The sequence below is a fragment of the Podarcis cretensis genome (genome assembly GCF_951804945.1).
Source record: "Podarcis cretensis genome assembly, chromosome: 8".
Taxonomy (NCBI): Eukaryota; Metazoa; Chordata; class Lepidosauria; order Squamata; family Lacertidae; genus Podarcis; species Podarcis cretensis.
Genome location: NC_137177.1, coordinates 51534064 through 51556829, shown reverse-complemented (window position 1 = coordinate 51556829; position 22766 = coordinate 51534064). Strand labels below are relative to the sequence as shown.

The window sequence follows — 22766 nt, the reverse complement described above, 5'->3', positions numbered from 1 at the left end:
ACAGGTACAAGTTTCCAGCTTGGCCCCAACACATCCAAGAGGTGATGGGTTCAGAGTGGCTTCTTAAATTATTGTTCATATAGAACAATCAGGGTGCATGGTGGTTTATAGAGAAATGACAAGAAGTCAGGCCTCTGTCCTGAAGAGGTTACAATCTAAAATTCAACATTCTCCAAATCCTTTTTATGCACCACGCAAAAATGGAGGCTTGTAAATTTGGGAATTCACCAAATCTTCAGTAACAGACAGAAGAAATGCACAGAATTTTAAGTTGTCCAGACATTTTGCCAAGAGGGATAAAAAGTGGGGGTCTTTTTATTTGTTTCTTAGGCTGCAATTTTGTAGACACTTACCTGGGAGTGAACCCCAGTGAATTTAGTAGAATTCACTTCTCAAGAGACATATATATCATTTTCTCTTTGTGTGTATTAATATTAAAATTAGAAAACCCGGAGCCCTCATTGGAAAATCTTCTTGAGGTAAGTGATAAATGTATTAAATACATAAAATAATAATAAATTTAAAAGTGAAGGTTACAATAGAAACATATAAATCAGTGGTTTTCAACCAGTGTGCCGTGGCACCCTGGGGTGGCTTGAATGATGGTCAAGGGTGCCGCAGGCAACACTGGCCTCCTTCCCTTCATTTTGTTGGGCCATTAAGGCTGTGGGCATCTTCTTCCCAGGCCCCTGTGTGGTGGCGTGATGAGGCACCTCTTTTTGAGGTGGGGGGACTGCCAAGGGGAGGGGAGAGGAGGCTGAGGGAACACTCCACAAGGGAGGGTGTTCAAAAAGGGGTGAGGGGCTGCCGCCTCTGCAGGCAAGGGGCGACATAACTGGCCTTTTGAGGCTCGGAGTATGTTTCTTCACAGGGGTGCCACAGAAAGAATGTAGCTGGTCAAGGAAACAGTGGACTCAAAAAGGTTGAAAACCTCTGATATAAACTATTTTAAGGTACTAAGCTGTATCATGCCTATAAAAATCATAAAAAAATAGGTTGATTGGGTTGGTTTACAAACACTTTTAAAGTGACATCATTTTCCAGGTTTCAAAGTGGTGAAGAAAATGACCCCTTATCTGTAAAATACCACTAACACATGTGCATGCTCGCACACAGACACACAGAGAATGTTTTCAAGTTCACTTGACATAGAGCTCCCCCTGCAGTATAAAATAATGCTATATAACTGTTGGTTTTAAAAGCACTGCTTTGTACTGATTAGTAAGGAAAAAAATACTCTCATCTGCTTCTAGCACCCCAGTTAAGTGTTACAGTGGTGCCTCGCAAGACGAAATTAATCCGTTCCGCGAGTCTCTTCATCTTGTGGTTTTTTCGTCTTGCGAAGCACGGCTATTAGCGGCTTAGCGGCTACTAGCGGCTTAGCGGCTTTAAGAAAAAGGAAACAAACTCCCAAGAACTCGCAAGACGTTTCGTCTTGCAAAGCAAGCCCATAGGGAAATTCATCTTGCGGAACGACTCAAAAAACGGAAAACTCTTTCATCTTGCGCATTTTTCGTCTTGCGAGGCATTCGTCTTGCGAGATACCACTGTACTCTACTTTTTAATAAGTAGTTGTTAACTGATATAGACCCCAAAAAATAAGCAGGGCATTTGATGAGTTCAGTATAAGCAATCCAAGGCTAGTAAATGACTTTACCTGTTTCATCTTCTTAAAACCAATCTGAAACCTTGTTTCAGAAATCAACTGAAATGCACATGATTCCTTTGACGTGACAGATTGTGCTCCGTACTCTGTGTCCCTACATGTTTATTTGGACCACAACATCTTCCTATTCATTAACAAAGAAATGAACATTTTGTGACCAAATCAGAACTTTCTTCAGCCATTTTAACCTTAACTCTTCCTTGCATATCCTGGTGCATTTTGCAAATAGCTATCCCAAATTTAAAAGCAACTTATAATGCAGCACTGGAGGCCACGTGGGGGGGGGGAGAGAGAGAGAGAGAGAGAGAGAGAGAGAGAGTGTGCTAGTCATACCTTTCCCTTTATCTCCAATGCCTAGGCAGAAGTGGTGTGGCTTTTATAGCCTAAAACCATACTACCAACACACAAGAGGGAGATATCAGCAGGTTTGGGGAAATCCAGAAGTTTGCATAGGTATACAAAAATATCTGGGGAGGGGGACCTAGACGAGAGAGACCCCTAATACAATGAGGACTGAGCATGTTCCATGGGACCAGAAAGCTGTCTGACTGCTGGCAAAGGGAAATCAGGAAACCAGGCAGGAGGGAGAATGAAATCTTGTATACTGAATGAGGAAACTGAATAGGCCCGACCTACACTTCTCTGCAACCATTTGTTCAGTTTGGTCAGGGTCAGTCCCAGTTTTCCTTCTGAATGATAGGTCTGTTGTAATGTTTCTCTCACATTTCTGTCATGATAGACACGGTAAACTACACGGCACATTATGTGTGTTAAACTATGCCCAGTAATTTGACATGCAGTGAATTTATCTTCTGAGCCTTCTCTACAGCTGAGCAAAGTCACCTCTAGACTTTTAAGGCAAGAGACACAAGGGTGGGGCCTGGAGGGCAATTCCTATAACTAATCTTTGTTCTCAAAGCGTTCATAAATCTTGGTGCGAGCTTTACTGGATGGATGTCCCAAAGGCGGTTTCACCAGCATTTATATATACAAGATTCCTATTAAAAGTCCAACATCTGTCTGCATGAAAATCTGTGCCAAAGAATCATGTTGAAAAGGTCAGACTGCTACAACCTCTTTTTACTCCATTAGAAATTGCTTCCCTTAAATAAACAGCTAAGAGAATTACTCAAAATTATTGCCTTTTCCAATATATACCGCGGGCAGAAAATTTTAACTGTAGTCTACTGCTTAGAAAATTTGACTACAACGTGACAAACATCCCAATTCTCATAAGGAAGTGGGGGAGGAGATCCTGTTCATATCGGAGCTTTTTCAAAAGACATAAAACATTCCACCAATTTTCTTAAGTATTATTTATTCCTGAGCTTTAAAATGTTCCCATGGACTGGAATGAAGAATTTGAATATTGCTTCTGCAGTTACACCTTCATTATGGGGATGGGGGCACACCACCATTCAGAAACATCTTTAATGACAAATTCTTCACTCCAGTTCATTCACCACCATCCTCCTCTCTGCTACCCACAACACATCTTGCTGCAGTTATTTATCACCACACCTCTTAACTTTAGAATCCCACAAGAGTCACCTTCTGATCATAGTCCTAACAAGATCACCTATGCATCAATCCCTGGCAACCTCTTAATACTTTAAGGGACAAAGCAACTGCATTAAGTGCTAATGACGGGCTGGCTCTCCAGCTACCTGAGATACCTCTGTATCTAGCCCATCTGCCACAACTGTTCTAGGCTGTACCACTCCAGTAAGGGCTCCTCCATACAGAAAATGGGTATGGTAGGAAGAATAGTAAAAGCCTAGTCTTCTTCTCAACATGAGAGTTTTATCCATGAAGGAACACTTTGTGTACGAAGAAGGAACACTATCATGGAAGGCCCCCTCCCCAACCCAGACACAAACTGACTGCCTCAAATTACACAAGGCTGCTCCTTTCAGTTGCCACACTCTGTATTGTTTGCCACGTCTATTGATTGCTGCACCTATTTTTCATTTGGAATTATATATGGACTCAATATACAATGCAAAAAAAGAGGATTATTAGAGATATATTCCAAATGGTTGCATTCCAGCAATGTTGATTTTCAGATATTTGAAGACCAGAACAGAGTTTTGGAAACTAAGAAATTGCTGACAAGGCTATCCTATAAACAATACATTTTTGATGGGAATTTCCTGTTTTTAAAAATATTGTTTAGAGTTGCCAAAGTAACTGTTTACTTTCAGAAGAGTTCCACATTAACAGAAGGGCATAATGAGTTACAGGAGGCAGCATGCTGGTACATTATGTTGCTTCTTAGAGAAATGAAGCTGTTTTCATAGGACTGTGTTTCAACTCTAGGCACAACCACAGAATTAAGTCACAGTTCTGAAAGCCTTATATATTTTTTGAAATCAAGTGTTCTTGATCTGTTAGACTACCAGAATCACTTGAAAAAATTATTCTGTTCTGGATATGGCCCAGGAACACGACGCCTGTTTGGACCAATAAGAGCAAGTAATGAAAAAAAGCTGGATGCTTAAGTCTGACACTGCTTCGTATGCAGTGTTTGTTATAATATCTGCCACTTTAAAAACTACAGAACATAGAGTACGGGTGACATCAAACCCTAGGGGAAGGGGGTGAATTTCCCTGGCATTTTAGGAGCTGCCCATCACCTGCTGCTCGAAGAAAACAAAGCAATACATCCCCCAATTGGCAGTTTAAGAAATAACCAGAGAACACATCAATACACTTTAGTACTATTCAGTTAACCCAGTGCTCCTTGAACAAAACCAGAGCAAATAGTTCTTTAGATGCTAAGAGCAAGTGGGGACCGCAGGTGTGCTAAATACAAGAGTGCTGCAGACTACAAGCCAAAAATGGGGAGGAAAGGCAACTATAAAGTTTTTTTGAAACAGGAAAACTACTTTGTGCATGCCTCTCCTAGAACAGAAAGATTGAACTGTACCAGACTGTTACGGCTCCAACATTCAAATCAACCCTAATTTGGACAAAGAACTTAACTATTATCTGCTTACCTTCAGAATTCAGTGTAATAAGGGTAACATTGTTCCCAATATTCTGGCTTCCTAACTGGCCACTGTTGGAAACCGAGTCACTGGCTTCAGAACCACTCTCCCCATCCTCATTATGGCTGTCTTCATGCCCCGGCACCTTCACAACAATTGTATTCTGCCTCCGTCCAGGAACAGCACTGAGGAAGTGGGAGAAATTCATACAATTTGAGGAAATCATATTTGCACAGCTTTACTGATTTCAGCATGGTGCTACAGAACACTAAGTTTATCAAGTGAGCTTTCTATGTAACAGGAGGACAGCAACATGTATAGGAAAACAAGACTATAGGAAGCTGCCTTATAACAAATCAAATCATTGGTCCATCTGGCTCAAGATTGCCTACCCTGAGTGCCAAAAACTCTCCAGGAATTCAGACAGGGAATCTCTCCCAGCCCTACCTGGAGATGCCAGGCATTGAATCTGGACCTTTTGCATGAAAAGGTACGCCTCAATGCCTTCCACATGTGCTGTGTCAGGATGATTTTGGGTATCACATGGCAGGACAGAATTTCAAGCAAAGATAATAGAATCATAGAGTTGGAAGGTCCATGAGTGTCATCTAGTCCAACCCTCTGCAATGCAGGAATCTTCTGCTCAACATGGGGCTCAAACACACGACCCCGAGAGTCTCATGCTCTACCGACAGGCTATCTCCCAAGCCCACATTCCCAGCACATTCACACTGCTGTTTCGGTGACATCTACAGTGGCTTGGTGATGTACACAGAACAGAAGATGACAGGATCCTCAAGGGTGGGCTCTACAGGGAACTGGCTTCCGGCACCAGGCCCACAAGCAACTCTGTGTTACAAAGATGCCTGCAAATGTGACAGGGCGGCTAGCAACATCAACCACAACATGTGGGAATCCCTTGCAGACAACTGCAGTGCCTGGAGACAGGTCATGTATCCAAAGCAGTGACCAGAGGAGGAATGACCACCAGAAGGAGCGCAAAGAGAAGAAACACTGCGGTGCATCTGTAGCAGCACATCCTGTATCAGTCTCTACAGCCACGGAAGGCACTGCAACCTTCCAACAGTTTGACTTCACCCCAAAAGGCGCACTCCTCCATTGTCTCCTGAGACAGACATATGCCAACAACATACTATATAAAGGAACTCAAAATATAAACTCTGAATATATTTTATTTTGTTAGATTTCTTTCCTGCCTTTCAATCTTGAAGACAACCCAAAGCATATGCTCCCACCCAAAACCTTGGCTCTCAGTAGATCCTTGTAGCTATTCCCTTCAGCTTTCATCCTGCAGGCAATCAGGTGGTCCATTGCCTGACTGGGTGATCCTTGCTCCTTTGCCTGAAGGCTGCAAGTGTTTTTACTGTCCAAGGGCGGAGAGGGAACAGCTGTGCCAGAGGTGAGCTGCTCTGTTGCCTTTGCTATGCTCTTTTTAGGAGTTGTTTAAGACTGGGTGGCTGTCTGTAGGCAATGAAAGGTCTTCCTCCCAGAGCTTGAGAAAGAGAACTGTCATTGTCCAGGAGAGGTTGTAGATCTCTGATGATGCGTTGTACTGTTTTAACTTGGGAGCTGTATGTGATGACTACAGACAGCCACCCAGTCTTAAACAACTCCTAACCCACAATAATACTACAACCAGACCTAACACGGACACTGGCACCAGAGCCTGCAATAAACCCAGATGCCAACTTTGCTGCCACATACACCCGGACAACACCATTACTGGCCCCAACAACATCACACATACCATCTCGGGACTATTTAATTGCTCATCGTCTAACATTGTGTATGCCATCAAATGCCAACAGTGTCCTTCAGCTCTCTATATTGGACAAACAGGCCAGACCTTACGCCAAAGAATAAACGGACATAAATCGGACATCAGGAATCACAAGACAGAGAAACCAGTAGGAGAACACTTCAATCTCCCAGGACATTCTATACAAGATCTCAAAGTAGCTGTTTTACTACAAAGGAATTTCAGAAATAGACTGGAAAGAGAAGCTGCTGAATTACAACTTATCACCAAACTTAAAACCATGGAGAAACCTGGTCTGAACAAAGACCTTGGATTCTTATCTCATTATACATGACAAAGCCATTTTTCACCTTTTCACCCCTTGCTTTTTCCTGTAAGACCTATTGCAGTCGTTAAGAGTCGTCAACAGGCTCATCACAGCTATCTGCCAATCACCCATTCCCACCACCCTTCTGAGTAATACCCCTCCCCACCTTCTCACTATATAGAAGGGTCTGGAAACTTCTGTTTCAGTGTATCTGAAGAAGTGTGCATGCACACGAAAGCTCATACCAAGAACTGACTTAGTTGGTCTTTAAGGTGCTACTGGAAGGAATTTTTTTTGTTTTGACTATGGCAGACCAACACGGCTACCTATCTGTAACTAACTCTAATACAGGGAGCTAAAATAATTCTAGGGCACTAAGTTGCAAGGGTATGTCTCACATCCCTTCCATTCCTTTCAACTTCACAACAATTCACCCTGGAGAGCCTCTGCCGGTTCAGTGTAGACAATATTGAGTCAGATGGACCAAAGGCTTGACTCAGTATAAGGAAATTTCCTATATACACTGAGGGAAGAGCATTGCTTAGTTGCAATTACTAACGTGCTAAGGATGTTTTCCAGTGAATCCGCTGGTCTGGTCAATGGCTCTTCCTGTCCTACCATCTTGGCTACAATCGAATTCTGACGATCATTGTTGAGGATTACTGTGGTCTGAGGGACGACACTGTAAAGACAATAAATGTAGAGGAAAGAAGAATAAACAGAATGAAAGTCAAAAGCTCTTCTGCCATTCATTAAGCCACACTTGGTATTTTAATGAGTTCTTCCACGGATGTGTTGGGTTATTCCCCTTCTTTGGTTTCAAGGCTGTTTACTATGTATCAGTTGTTAAAGCATGTAATCCATCATATTTTGATCTCTGTACCATTCCTAGAACTCATAATTCTTTCAAGGGGCTGACTGTTTCTGTGGAATTATGTAATGTTTTCTGACCTCTAGCAAAATTATTCAATTTTTGTTATCAACTCAAAGTACACAAAAGGCGGGGGGGGGGGGAGAGAGTCTGCTTGATGTTCTCCTTTCTCCTTTTCAGCTCAACACAGGAACTCCAGTTGTGGGACCCTTTAACTAAAAGAAGTAGGAAAAGTTAAGGGGCAGAGAGAAAAAGATGAATAAAGCATTTGCAGATTTAGCTTAGGTATCGCTAAAGGATGCACTACACACAGTGTCCAGGAACCCACATGTGCTGTTGTACACATGATACTCTTGCACAAACAGTCTTCTCCATTTCATTCCAACAAAAGGGTCAACTCCAACCATGCATCCATTTGCATGCTCGAAGGAAGCCCTTTGGCTCAAAGGGGTCACAACAAAACACCATGCTTATCTGCTCTATTTCATGTTCCCCCAGAACTTTTCAGGTATTCTACAATTTGACTTGTGAGTTTTAAATGACATTCTGAACCTTCTTTGAGACATTTTATTGCCATTCCTTTGGATGTCCAATTCTTTATCACCCACATCCCTCAATTTCAATAAACTCAGAATGCCTGTTTAAAAAGTGTCACTTACCAAGGCTGCAATTTTTAATGAACACTCTGAATAATTAATTGCAGCAATAGAGATAAATGCAATAAAATTAAGCTTCCATTTATGGAGACCTCAGGCTTTTGCTCATTCTGTAGTTTCCTTTGAATAGAAAAATCTTTAAAATGAAAATTGATATAAAATGGGAAAGTCCTTTTTTTAAGAAAAGAACTAATTCATTTTTGTAGACCATTTTAAAGTGTGCCTGATGGCATTTAATTAACTTAAAACAACTTAAAAATGAAAGGAGAAGAAATGCCCTGATATAAGCCATTAGTAATTAATTTAATGAGCACAAAGGATTATGGGTCCTCTGCACTGCAGAGAACGTGGTCTCACCAAGTACCACTTGTCCCCAGCCCCAGCTGTCTTTAGCTGTGCCCTTTTCCAAAGTGACACTGAATTAGGCCACATTTTTCCTTCTTCTACTCAGTAAAATCTCTGGCAAAAAGAACTTCCAAGCGACTGGAGCTACGTGCAGGATGCCTTTACTCACAGCTTCATTTGTACAAACAGAGGTGCCAAGATTCAAGTTGGTGTGGAAGCTCCGTGAACGGGTGAACTTCTAAATGTAGCCATTGATACTGCATGTGCTGGATTCATTAGCAGATCTGGAGGAAAATTCTTTCAGCTGAAATGGCTCTTCACGTACACTGCTTGAATGTGTTATTCAAGTGGGAAGTTGCAGGAGTTATTGAGAAGCAACTCTTGGGATGCAGAGAGGGAGTGTTCATGTGTGTGTGTTGCTTCATGTATGCACAGGTGCCAAGAAGACACATGCAAGATGAGAGGGTTAGCACTAGAGACCAGTATTATTTCTTGGGTTAAGGAGCTCTTTGACAACATCTGGTGAAAACTATTCCCGAAGGCCCATCAGAAATGGACATTGTGGCTTTGGAGGTTTATCTCCCAATTTACCATGGTCAGGTGTTCAGGATAGGATAGTTTGAGATGGTTTCAGTCTCTAGTCAGATTCAAAATCCAGAATATGACTATGCATAAAACATTTGGGACAGAACTATCTAAGATGTAGGCAACAAAATCAATTCAGACATAGTTCAGACATAAAACTAAACCGTAGTTCAGACATAAAACTAAACATGTTGCATGCAGTGAGTTTTGGACTTCTGGCAGTTCCTGCAGCCAAGCTGGTGCCAAATGTATTGCTCTGCTTTCCTTTCAACCACGTCAGAGAGACCAAGAGGGCTTTTTGTTATCTGGGCAGTCCAGGACCTCCATCCACACTGCCCAGGCTTGCGCCCTGAGGAGGTCACTTCTGTGCTGCTAACGCAGCAGCATCCCTGGAGGTGCACTCCACTGTCTCTTGAGACAGGCAGATGCCAACATTGTGTCTGAAAGCAAGCACATCCTAATTGCACAGAGCTTGGTATTATTTTTAAGACGACAGGAATGCTTAAGTCTACATGGTATCAGTTGCTTAAGTTGGGTTCTCAAGCTTCTGCCAAGATTCTTTTTACTGTACATATAATTGTACTATCTGATGGACACAAAGGACTTGACCCAAAGAAGCAATTTGCATTCAAAGCCTTTTTTTTTTTTTTGTAAAACAGATATTAAAAGGCAAACACAATTAGCTACAAACTACAAACAAAATAGTTAACACACATGAGCAAAAAACTAAAAATGTATTGATTAAACAAAATCCTTAGAAAGATAAGAGTGTTAAAATTAATTACGTATCATGCCACACATGGTAGAAGGAACAACCTAAATCAGATAGAGCTGGATGTGGTGAAAGCAATTATACCTTCTAACAAAACAGAGCATAAAACCACAACAAACAAACAAACAAACTCCCCCCCCCCCAAGGAATCAGAATAAAGGTTAATTGCAGGTGGTATCAGGTCTTTAAAAAACATTTCTCAGTAAAAAGAAGAAGATTCCACTGATCATAGGAAGGTCAGCCAGAAGGCCTGTCATCTGAGCTAATCAGCATCAACTAAAACATTTCTGTCTGTACAAACCCAATGTAAGAAGGTTCTTCCTAGAAGAGCTGCCAGCATAGCTTCACCAAAATAACTTGGGAATTGGAAACATTTGGAAGCAAACTACAGAATGGAGGAAGAGAAAGACACACAGCATTGCATTCAGACAGAGGACATTGTTCAATCCTTCAGTATATACTGAAAAATTTGAGACATCTGTTTATTCTGGATATACTAACTACAAACACTTTTAGAATAAGCTGTATTGCTTATGGGTGATATCCAAGTGGTGCAAGTGGAATGGACTTCTGCTCAGGCAACATGACTTTTCTTCCTCTCATCTGCTCTATGCACTTCCTAAATCTGCTCAGGAGAGTTGGAGGACCCTACAGATCCGGGGGGGGGGGGGGCACAGGGTTACAATAGGGAAGAGAAGAAGGGGAAGGGGTTTGTGCAATATGGGATATTTTTCTATGTCTCTGTATGAGGAAAAATACAAAATAAAGCACAGGTTTATTAAAAGCATAAATGCCTCAACCAGTTATTTATGCCATTAATAAAGTTGTGGGACTTGGCTTTTCAGGCTCTCATATTTTGGCCTCTGTTTTGAAAAAGTGTTTGTACTTCACAAATAAGTTCCTGCCAGAGGTAAGTTTTAACATGGAAAGAGCACGTGTGACTCATATCCATCACCATCAGCATTTAGCTTTTCTTGGCCAACAACCTGTCACTTACCCAGGAGGCAGCCAGTAAAAGAGGAGGACTGTTGGCACCCTCCAGACTGCATTACTCTGGAAGAGAAGGAATTGGGTGGGGCAGAAGGAAACCAGAAGGAAACCAGAAGGAACCAACTGACATTTCACCTCCCTCAAGGTAAATGATCAAAGGAGTTGGGTCAGACTGGTGTTATGGGAAAACTCACACAGGAACACTTTGGGCAAGGAGCTGATTCCTCTCACAGCTCAGATCAATGGGATATTTATAGAAATACTTCGCCGGGTAAAAGAGATGAAGGAGGGGCAGCGAGATTTCCAGGACCTGGCTTGAAATGCATTCTTTGTTCATTCTTTATAAACACAATCCTAGATGCACTCACATCAAAAATGCAGTACAGTGGATACACGCCTTTCCTTAAACACAGTTACAAGTACAGTCTTTCCTTTTTTACTGTTGTTTTTATTTCTTGGGTTACAAAAGTACATGCATTGGCTCTATTTTCAAGACTGTATACCCAAACACACACTTTTAAGTGTGACCAGTGAAACTGTTTCATTACTTACACTATGCTCACAAATTAATTGGCCTGCTATATTGCTTCTCAGTGTCTGCACCAGTTGTCAGTGCCCATATCTGTATGCAATACTAGATAATATAATTTGAGCCAACTGTTTTTGCTAGGCTTGTAGAGTACCAGCTTTGTTTGCTCCGATACTGACCACAGTTCTAGCCAACATTAGCATCAGAATGAGATGGTAGCACAAGAGCTGGGGATTTATTTTATTATATTTTTATCCCATGTCCTGACATATATGTAAATATATGAAAAGATGACACTTGTGGTGAGTAGCAGTAGCAACAGCAGAAGAGAGCTACAGCCTTCATGTCCATCTTTGGGCTTCTCAGAGGAATCTGACTGGCCACTAAGGGAATCAGGATATTAGGCTAGACAGACCTTTCGTCTGATGCAGCAGGGCTCTTATGACCTGCCCACACAGTTTTCAATCAATACCATTTCTGACAGCTTGCATTAATAAACAAGTAAAAACAAACCAAAGACCCCCATTAGCAAGAAGCTAAGCACCTCAGGGGGACACGGGTGGCACTGTGGGTTAAACCACAGAGCCTAGGACTTGCCGATCAGAAGGTCAGCGGTTCGAATCCCCGCGACGGGGTAAGCTCCCGTTGCTTGGTCCCTGCTCCTGCCAACCTAGCAGTTCGAAAGCATGTTAAAGTGCAAGTAGATAAATAGGTACTGCTCCGGCGGGAAGGTAAACGGCGTTTCCATGCGCTGCTCTGCTTTGCCAGAAGCGGCTTAGTCATGCTGGCCACAGATGTACGCCAGCTCCCTCAGCCAATAAAGCGAGATGAGCGCCGCAACCCCAGAGTCGGCCACAACTGGACCTAATGGTCAGGGGTCCCTTTACCTTTACCTTTAATTTTTTTTTTAAATAATTTTTATTAACTGGCCAATCACATCAAATTAAATCACATCATATAAATTCCGAATTACAAAGCCAAATTTTAAAATTTTGTTGGGGGAACCCATACTTCAAGATCTAAAGGGGAATTCAGATCATCTTCTTATTACTGCGTTAATGTCCAAATCAGTCCCAATCAGTCCAAACAAAGTTCATAATTCTATCCAGTCTTATCTTGGTGTTGCCACATCATATCTTGTTCGTATAATTTCTCTTTTTCCTTTACGATCTCTTCTGTTAGTCTCCTTAAACCGATAGCAAGTATAATAATCCTGTGTGGATTTCCCGTTCCTCCACTAAGTCCAGATGGTTTCCATATATCTCCTTTGTAGATAACATCACTTTTTCCATCGTAAATTTTGGCATTTGTCGCTCTTAAGTCCCACCGAGGAGTTGATTCACGATATGTAAACAACTCTATTTCTCTCTTTCTCCTCCCAGACCCAAGAGCTCCCACAATGCCTCACAAAATGGCGACGGTATTTTTTTCTAAGTGCGACACTCCAAAACTCTTAGCTTTCCAGCTTCATCTTGAAACATTGCTTTGGATCGAAAGTTTATCTCCACACAGCCTTAAATCCACAGCTTAAGTCCTTAATTTCTGACTCATTAGGGGAGGGGATTCTTGTTAAATCACATAAAAAGGTAGAGGCAGGTTTTTCCCCCCTCCCCCCTCAGTCATTTATCATACCGTATCTTCACGTTCTTCTCGTATTTTATTGTTGTCTTGTTATCAGAGATCTCTTCTGTCAGCAGTATTTACTCCCCTTTTTCCTTGATGTATGTGCAATTAATCACGTCCGAATTGTTTCTTTTAAAGATCATTGCAACCAGCGGCGCGAATCGGGGACGGCATCGAGGAGTGCCGAAAATCCCACAGGAGGGCTTTGTGCCTAGTGCCCCCACCCCCACAAATTCAGGGGTGGTATAGGGCACAGCAGGCAAGGGCCGTCCCCCCCATAATCCTGGGGGGGGGTTAAGGAGGCTAATTACCCCCATCATAGCCTCCAAATTACCTCGTGTGGGTCGGAGAGATGTTATTGTCAGCCATCTTCCGATGCGCCACCTAGTGGCCCCCTCCCTTTACCTTTACCTTTTAAGCACCTCAGGAGAAAAAGATTCTACCCCTGCCCTCTCCCTGAAGAGCTAGCTTTCTACTTATAGGCAGATTTCCCACACACACCTGCATTCTGAAGAGACACAATCTTCTCTACTACTTCATTCTGTTGCATATAGAGACCAGCCCTAAGAGGCAGGTCCTTTTCATGTTCCAACATGGGGTGCGGGGGGTTGCACACCTATTAAGATTATGTGGCCATGGCCCTCAAGCTGCAACAGGACAGAGAAAAGAGGCAATGCTTCAGATATCCCCAGGCTATGGATCTGGGACACTGAAGCCAAGGGAGACAATTGCCTTCTAAAGGATCGCAAGTATACAAGCCCCACACAAATGAGGGGGTCCTTTGTGGCAGCACAAGTCATGGTGGAAAGACAACTGCACTGGAAAAACCTTCACAGTGCTTGATTTCATTAGCATGACTGGTCTCCCTGGTTGCAGCTGATTGAATAGGTGGGGCAAACAGTGTTTGTGCTTGCCAAATGCAGCTCTTAATTTCACACCTTGAAACTTCACTTTGGATCCCAAGTATCTGGAGCATCACAACAAGGCAGATATTATAATGATAGCCTATGTGATTATTAAAGTCACTTTATGGTCAGAAGCCAAAACATACCAGCCATCCTCCCAATGTGACTCATGAACTTGAAAGATTTATGAAGTTGTGGTCAATTTGCAAAACGAACAGGCAAAAAAGCAGCATTTATTAAAACAGCAAAAACATTCCGAGTATGTTTCTAAAAAATCACCTTTCAGTTCCGATATGCACAAAAAAACTGTGGCTTTCTCTAAGCTACAGAAGACATTTATGCTGGGGTTTATCCCCTCAGCCCTAGCTCTACAAAGAGTCCCTTTGAATGGGCAGACAAGCACATAGGGATGATTTAATGGTTTCAAGTCCAACTTCACCAACCAATACGGAAAGCCTGTTTAAATAAAGTCTGTTGCGGTTTGTTTTCCTCTGGGGGAGGCCATTTAACACAGAGGCATTGCCCACTGTAACCATTCATGAAAAAAATGCTGCATTCAATTGCAAAAGGTTCATTTATGGAGCAATTGTCCGGCTGATGCTTCTATGACTCACAGATCCCAAGACTGGGAAAGAGAAGCTCGCTGCTGTTTTACAATACCTAGACATCGGCTTAAGAAAAAAAGAACTTGCTCATACATGCCCTGTTATGAGCTGTTATTTTTAAACATGGCCAAAAAGCTTTGATAATGCAATTTACATCCCTAAATGTAAAGGTCTCTAAATAACCCTTTGGCCCCAGCTTTTAATACAGGCTATGAAGCTGGTAAAGAAGAGAAATAAACCTGGATAATGTCCATGTTGAGGTAAGTCAGCTTTTTTATTTCTTCGTTTTTAACATTTGTTAGTTGATTTATAGTGCTCAGGGCAACCCAAAGCAACTTACCACTTATTTCGCACTCTCTGGGGGTATAAGTGTGTGTGTGTGTGCACGCACACATGCAGGTAACACTCCACATCCATCCTTTCCAGTCACAATTTACATACAGGCTCTCCTCAGTCTTATTCTTAAAGGACACCCCTACTGTCATGCACCCCAACTTACTACAAGGTGGCTTTTAAAGCTTGCATTTTCAACCTGATCCCCATATGCAAAAATTATACATGCCAAGTATTTTGAGCTCATAAGTGCCAAAGGTTCAGCTTTATATATAATACTTTTCTGCCCCCTTCTGTTTACTATTAACTAAACCAAGAAAAATCTCATCCAACTCATTGAATTTGAGAACAATGCTTTCAAACATTTACTAAGATATCCAGAATTACCAGCATAGAGGTCAATTCCAAAATGATGGTTTCTGGTATCTTCACTTGTACTTTGCACTATGGACGTCACTGATATGGATGCAAGTTCCATAAGAATAATATAGCTTTCTAGATCATATCCCAAAATAAAACATGTGGTGAAGCTGCTAAGTACCCTAAAATGGTGTGTTTTGTTTTAAAGGGCACAGCAAATGGAAGCCAGCATGAGTCAGTGGCTAAAGTGTTAGATCTCTTTAAAACAAAGGAGATGACAACTTAGCAGAGATTAGACCTCCTTGCTCATATATATATATATATATATATATATATATATATACACATATATATACTGCAAAAAGTCACACTTCTATAAACATGTGCACAACCTATGGCAATGCACTGCATGCTTTGCAAAGAGAGATACCATCTCCTCTCTAGAAACAGTCTTCAACCCCCTTAACCTGAATTAGTGAACATCTGCTCCATTCTTTGGGACCTCAAAATAGACAGAAGGGAGCTCAAACACACACACCCCATACACAAATTCCCTCATAAGAAGTATAATGTGGCAATCAGTCCTTCCACAGGAATGTATATAGGATTTGATGTTGTTTAGTTGTTTAGTCGTGTCCGACTCTTCATGACCCCATGGACCAGAGCACGCCAGGCACTTCTGTCTTCCACTGCCTCCTACAGTTTAGTCAAACTCATGCTGGTAGCTTCCAGAACACTATCCAACCATCTCGTCCTCTGTCGTCCCCTTCTCCTTGTGCCCTCCATCTTTCCCAACATCAAGGTCTTTTCCAGGGAGTCTTCTCTTCTCATGAGGTGGCCAAAGTATTGGAGCCTCAGCTTCACGATCTGTCCTTCCAGTGAACACTCAGGGCTGATTTCCTTAAGAATGGATAGGTTTGATCTTCTTGCAGTCCATGGGACTCTCAAGAGTCTCCTCCAGCACCATAATTCAAAAGCATCAATTCTTTGGCGATCAGCCTTCTTTATGGTCCAGCTCTCACTTCCATACATCACTACTGGGAAAGTGTATAGGATTACAGTTTGATAATCACACAAATTGAAAACCAATTCTCCTGATTTATGAAAGCTAGATCAATTCTGCTTCCACCTTACTATTTGCTATTCCTGACTGTTCAGGATGGATCACAATCCTTCTAAAGGAACATCAGAACTCAAACATCTCTGGTTTTGTTGCTTTCATATTTCTTCTTTTCTGGTTATAGTTATCACCTTGTTAATTTACGTTCTTCTTTGAAATCTTTTATAAAGTTTTCTGGCTTGCAGAGATGTTAAGATTTTACAAGATCTTTTTACAGTAATCGTTTGCAACATGAAGCTTGTTATTGTTCTTTGCCTTAAGATACGTGATTAAAAATTCAGATACAATCCCTTTAGTCCGCCCCCCCAAGCCATGTATAAAAAAAACCTGGCAAGTTGCATTTGATCTTATTATTTATCTATCAGTTGCTTGAAGCACTCGACTTGTTACATGAAGCCTTCAACAATCCTAAAATAAATGGCTTATTAGAAAACAATAGCAGCTGGCTTAGAAAACATGAAGTAAATGCAGTTCAGATCTCGGTCAGTTCAAGAAGGTTTGACAAATGTAATTCTGCAATGTGTTCGCATGAATGATTGGACTCCACTATCAGTCCCATAAGCAGCATTGGCTTTAATTCTTAATTCTATAAACTGACCTTGTGAAACTCAACACCAGTGCTCATATTGGAAAGGGCTATGTTTTTCCAGGGCTTGTAATATGTCAGCACCAAACTATTGAATCCTTGGCTCCTTCACCTTTAAGTGCAAGAATGGAAGAATGTGAGACTTCAGACAGAACAAGTGCTGAACCAATTTAAGGGGGCAACTCTCCTCTTGACTGAGGCTTACAGTCTTCTCTCAGGGGACACTCCCTTGAGCACATGAATCTGGAGCACAGTCTTTGGCAGGTCACTCTCAGACTCCATAGATAAAATGGGAAGAAACGTGATTTCCCAAGCCATTGTACTTGTAGGAGACAGGAAGCTGCCTTTTACAGAGTCAAACCATAACGGATTTAGCTCAGAAATGACTTCAGTGACAACTGGAAGCAACCTTCCCAACTCTACGTGCAGATGCCAATAACTCAACCGGTGACCTTTTGCATGCTTAATAATGGAGCAAGGATGCTTGCAATAAGGTTAACTGTAAAGCATTTTGCAATGTCTATGTGTTATATAAATTAAGGTGTTACTCACTCAGTCATCAATTGACCATCAGCTAGTCCTAATAGTAATGGTTAGAATTATGAGAAATTGCAGCAGACAGACATCCAAAGAATTTTCAAGTACATTGATTCAGCAAGGATGGGAACAAGCTCCTATCCTGAATGTTGAAGAGAACCTGTATGTGCATGCTTGGGGCTCTAGAGTGAGGAAGAATGGTAAAAGGGTAAAAGGAAGAGAATTCATATGTAAACCAAATTTTTGAGTGCTGAATACAATATCCAATAAATTATCACATCTGCTACTCTTAAGTGCTGGAAAAGGCGGATTAGCGCACACCCCAGAGACTAAGCCATCAAAGTTTTGTGATTAAAACTACAACACATTTTCCTATTTTAAACCACATGGCCAAGCCTGTGGGATAGTTTATTGAAATCAATGAACATCTTTATGATTCAAATATAAAGAAAAGGGGGGGGGGAGGACACGCACCAAGCTTTGCTGCTGACAGCCAGAAGATAGCCTAGCTAATGTATTGGTGTTGATGCAAATGTATATATGTATAACTTAATTACTTTCTCCTTAGGATTCTAAACTTTCATTTATTTTATTTATTGAGTCTATATATTCTTGTTCATATTTGCACATTACTTTCCTAAGGGCAATATAAACAGCAACTTCCCTCGCCCTGCATTATTGAATTATACCAGTACACCAGCCAATAAACCGTTCCAGCTGGCATACCAGAGATATGGCACAAGATGTATCCCATCAATCAAAACCTAACACATCCAAATCTGCTGAATCCTGAGAGCAAGACACATTGCATATCACACAGCTACACCTACAAAATGCACACATACCAAGGTTACATACAGTGGCAGTCACCAGATTCCCTTTATGAAACACACATGATAAATGCTTGGTTACATTTGGCAACTGAAAAGGCAACTATTCCTTTGCTGCTGTGCTGAAAACAAATCCAAGACACACAACAAGTCAAGTCAACATTTCCTAAGTGTTTTGTAGTTTAGACCCATTTTTAAAACAGATAAAGAATCTACACTACAGAGCAAAAGCTTCTAGAAATAAAAGCTTGCTGGGCAAGCAGAACTACTGGTGCCACCTGGATGGATCATGGCCAACACATTGGACCTGGTATATCAGAGCTTTCATTCTGTGTGCCACTGCACATTTTCTAGCACATTAACAGAATCATGATGGTTACAATATGATGAAATCTGATGTCATACTGCAGTAAAAAGAAAACATGGCTGTCAATTATCATGTTGGAAGCTGTGGTCAGCATATTTCCTTGAAGGATAAGATAATTCTGGAGCCAGACGTTTAGGAAATTAAAGAGACTGCGGCCCAAGGCCAGATAATGCATGTCGGGAACAGGCAGGATGAAAAGATGAACAGAGCTGAAAAAAGCTAAGTGAGGCTGGGAATACTCCAAATATATTAAAATATTTAAAACATGCACTTCATCCAATGATGCAGGCATATGCCCACAAAAGCTCAGCTCACAACCAACAAATTAAGTCTTTCAGGTGCCGTAAAACTCTTTGTTTTTGCCGCAGATGAACATAGTAGTCATATTTCTCATTGATACACACCTCTCTCCTCCTCTCTTTCCCAGAGGAAAAAAGTACACAGTTCTTGGCTGATTTAAAGCTCCATGGTAAAACACAAATCTGAAAACAGCTCCCTCTCTAGTATATTAATTTAGCAACAAAAATAAATAGAGCACATAAAAACATCCACATAGTATTAGAGGGCCACAGGCCTGGCTTGGTAGATAAGACTAAAAGCTACATATTTATTTCCCACCTATTTATTTAATCATTATTACAACTCTCCTTAGTTATGGGCCATTAAGTGACTGTTTTTTAAAAGAATGTGCATGAGAGCAGAGATAGTCTCTCTGTGTGTAACACCTTCTCACTTTCTGATCAATAAGGCAGGGAAAACTTGACATGGATCCCCTTCAATTCCACTCATTCACCACTCATTCTCTACACAAAACCTTGAAACTCATGGGCCCCTTGTCACTATACAGGAAAGGATGGGCATTTCTCAGGCAGGGGCTTCTACAGTCTAGAATTACTCAATCAAAATTTTGAAAAGGAAGGAAATTCTACTGCAAAGTGCAGCATCAGAAGACTCAGACATTCTATATCACAATCCAAAAGGAATGAAAAGCTGGGATGTGTAAATTAAATTGTTCTTCTAAAGCCAGCACACTGTAACACCAAGTTGGCACAGAAAGATGGAGTGGACAGTGGAATAAAAATCAATGCCCTTTGGCACTTTAAGTATCAACATAATTATTGTATCATTATCCTTTCTTTCTTGGGCTCTTGGACTCTTGCTTTGTCTCAGGTTCTTTGCTGGTTTTGCTACAGCAGACATACCCAGATATACAGGAATCACCCTTATGCCCAACAGATAATCATCTGAGGAAGAACTGATGAGGTTGAGCTCAGACCTTGTGCTCATCCATTCTTCTTGCAAAAGGTAGAGGACTACAAAGAGAGAGAAGAGTACTTCGGGCAAATGACCACCCACAAAGAAAATGTCAATAAGAGAGGTTCAGTTTCTGGGACCACAGTCTATACGTTCCTACTTGTCAGGAGATGGGCAGCATCGCATGAGGATGATTGGCAGAAGCATGATGAATCTGATCAAGAGGACTTTAAACTAAATCCTATAGGGAAAGAGAAAACAGCCTGAAGGTAAGTTCACTAAAGACAAGGACTATGACGCTACAGCAAAAACCAGGAGGTACTGTAGGTGCCAAACGCAACACTAAGATACCGTAGTAGGGGAAACTCAGAGCAGAATATTCAGTGCTTTCTGTGTCTATACACTAACAAGTATGGAAAACAAGATGAGCAGCAACTACTACTTCAGGACAGTAAGTATTTTTTGATAGGAATAACAGACTTGATGGGGATGACTCATGTTGGTCAATAAATAAATAAACTATAGATGCAAAAGAAAAGGAGAGGACGTAACATTAAATGTCAAATGTGTATGCCTTCTCAGAAATTCAAGAGAGTGAACAAGGTATCCCATTTGGGTAAAATAAATGGAAATAGAAATAAAACAACATTGTAGCTGCATTCTACAATAGTTTGCAAAGCCAAGGTAAGGATGTCAGTGACGCTTTCTTGTCTCAAATTACACATGTTTCAGATAGTCAGTAGCAATCTGGGACTTCAACTACTCTGATATCTGTTGGGCAACAAACACCGCTAAGCACAGAATCTCCAACAAATTCCTGCCATGCTTTGCTGACAACTTTTTCTTTCAGTAAGGGGCAGAAAGGAATGAGGAGATCAGCTATACTTGACTAAATCTCAACCAATGAGATAACGTAGTAGGAACTTTTCGGAAAGTGACCGTGAAATTCATGATGCTATGGAAAACTAAAAGGGGAGTGCTGTTGTGTTCATGTTCTGCTTGTAAACTTCAATGGATCGACTCCGAGTACAACTAATACTGGATCCAACCCTATGATTCTAAGGACAATTTACATAATACATTTTCATCTATGTGAGCAGTCCCATCCTGCCTAGGGGATGTTCATGCAAATTTAAACAATGCTATGACCTGAGAATCACAAATTTCTAGATTGCAACATCTAAAAAAGGGCTCTGCCACCAGAGATTGAGATTGCTGACTGGGAAATTAATATGCCAAAAGGAATACACTTAAACAGTATCACTTTTTAAAAAAAATGTAATAAAAAAGAGCAGCCTAAAGCAGTAAAACTGGTTCAGGTCTTGATTATGAAAAATGCATGTCACATCACTGTAAGCAGTTAACTGACATATAACTCCAACAAAGTTTGCAGGCACTGGAAATAAAATACCATAACATGTATAAGTGTTTATTTTTGAGGGGGGAAAGAGCAAGCTTGCTTTTTTGGGCACTCAATCAAGACAGCACTCAATCAAGACAGCTTAAAACCATCTGTCCTACACCATTTTGCTCACTAGAACACCCAAAGTTTGTGTTACAGATTGGGGGAGAGGAACGTTAACCACCATAATCATGGCAAGCAGCAGAGAAGGTAGAGATCTCTCTCACTCAGGTAAAGAAGCTGAGCACCTAAATGAAAAAAAATGCCTACTGAAATTGGCACGTATCCACTACAGTCGACACTCAAGGCAGAGGATGGGAACAAAAAGAGAAAAGGCAAACGCAACAGTGTCAGGTTTCTTCTAAAAATAACTATTGTGAAGCAAGAACTGATCTCAGGCCAGGCTCAGGCTAGATGCTGAGTGCCCTAAAATGCTAGGTGCTGGGCATCTGGCTACACTACAGGAGAGCAGAGCTCTGGTGCTGCTTCAGCAACCATCAAACTGAGACTGAGAATTGAACTGCAGGTTCTAAACTTATGCTAAACATTATCAGTCCTAGGTTCTGATCCGAAGATGCCCAAGTGAATTCACCCTCACCATCAAAGTGACTGAAAAGACCAATGGCTCCCACATCAACTCCCATATGCACACCAACTCATGGGACTGCAGTTATCATTTTCATGAGTCTTTCCATCACCTCTATGGTGAACAGAGGAAGTACCAGTAAATGTCTTCATTACTTTTCTTTTACCCTGGGGCCAGCACAACTTTTTTTTTTACCTGCAGTCAAAGTCACCAGGTTGGAAGGGGCTGGAGGAGGTTCTGTGCTACACCTCTCACTCATATTTCATTAATATAGATAACAAAAGAAATGTGGTTGCTACCTAGAAAGAGAAATGCTTCTTAGAAGGGGAAATCCCGAACCAGTTTTCCTTTAAGCCCAAAGGAAAAAGTAATTTAGTAAAGCATACAAATCTAATTAAAGACTCTTAAAGATAAGGCAAGTGATAACAACTCTCTCCTGCTCTTTCCCTACCTACAGCACCGCTTCTGTCTTGAAGAGCATAAATTTCTACTTTCTTTTATGGAAGCTGATATTTATGATGAGCCCATAAAACAGCAAGACTCATTTCGCTGGCATTTAATGGCAATGGAAAGCAGAGCAAGACCATATATCATCACTATATAACATATATTTCAACTAACAAAACTGTGTTCTTTCCACCTGGGAAGAAAACATTTTCAATAAAAGTACTTCCCCAGGTGAGAGATTAATTGTGAAGCTCCATCAGAATGCCTATCAAAGGCCCCCAAGTCTTCAGAAGCACAGCCTCGGGGCACATGCTAAATCT

General features: G+C 41.3%; 1 protein-coding gene across 3 annotated transcripts in view; it reads right to left on the bottom strand.

Annotated features, from left to right (window-relative positions):
* Positions 1–22766, bottom strand: part of BANP (BTG3 associated nuclear protein) — a 156864-nt gene that overhangs the window by 113787 nt on the left and 20311 nt on the right. For all 3 annotated transcript variants that reach the window (XM_079988855.1, XM_079988856.1, XM_079988857.1), the window contains 2 exons: positions 7303–7425; positions 4666–4841 (listed from right to left, as the gene is read on the bottom strand). In XM_079988855.1, the coding sequence (XP_079844981.1) occupies positions 4666–4841; positions 7303–7425 (299 nt within the window). The remainder of the gene's footprint in view (positions 1–4665; positions 4842–7302; positions 7426–22766) is intronic.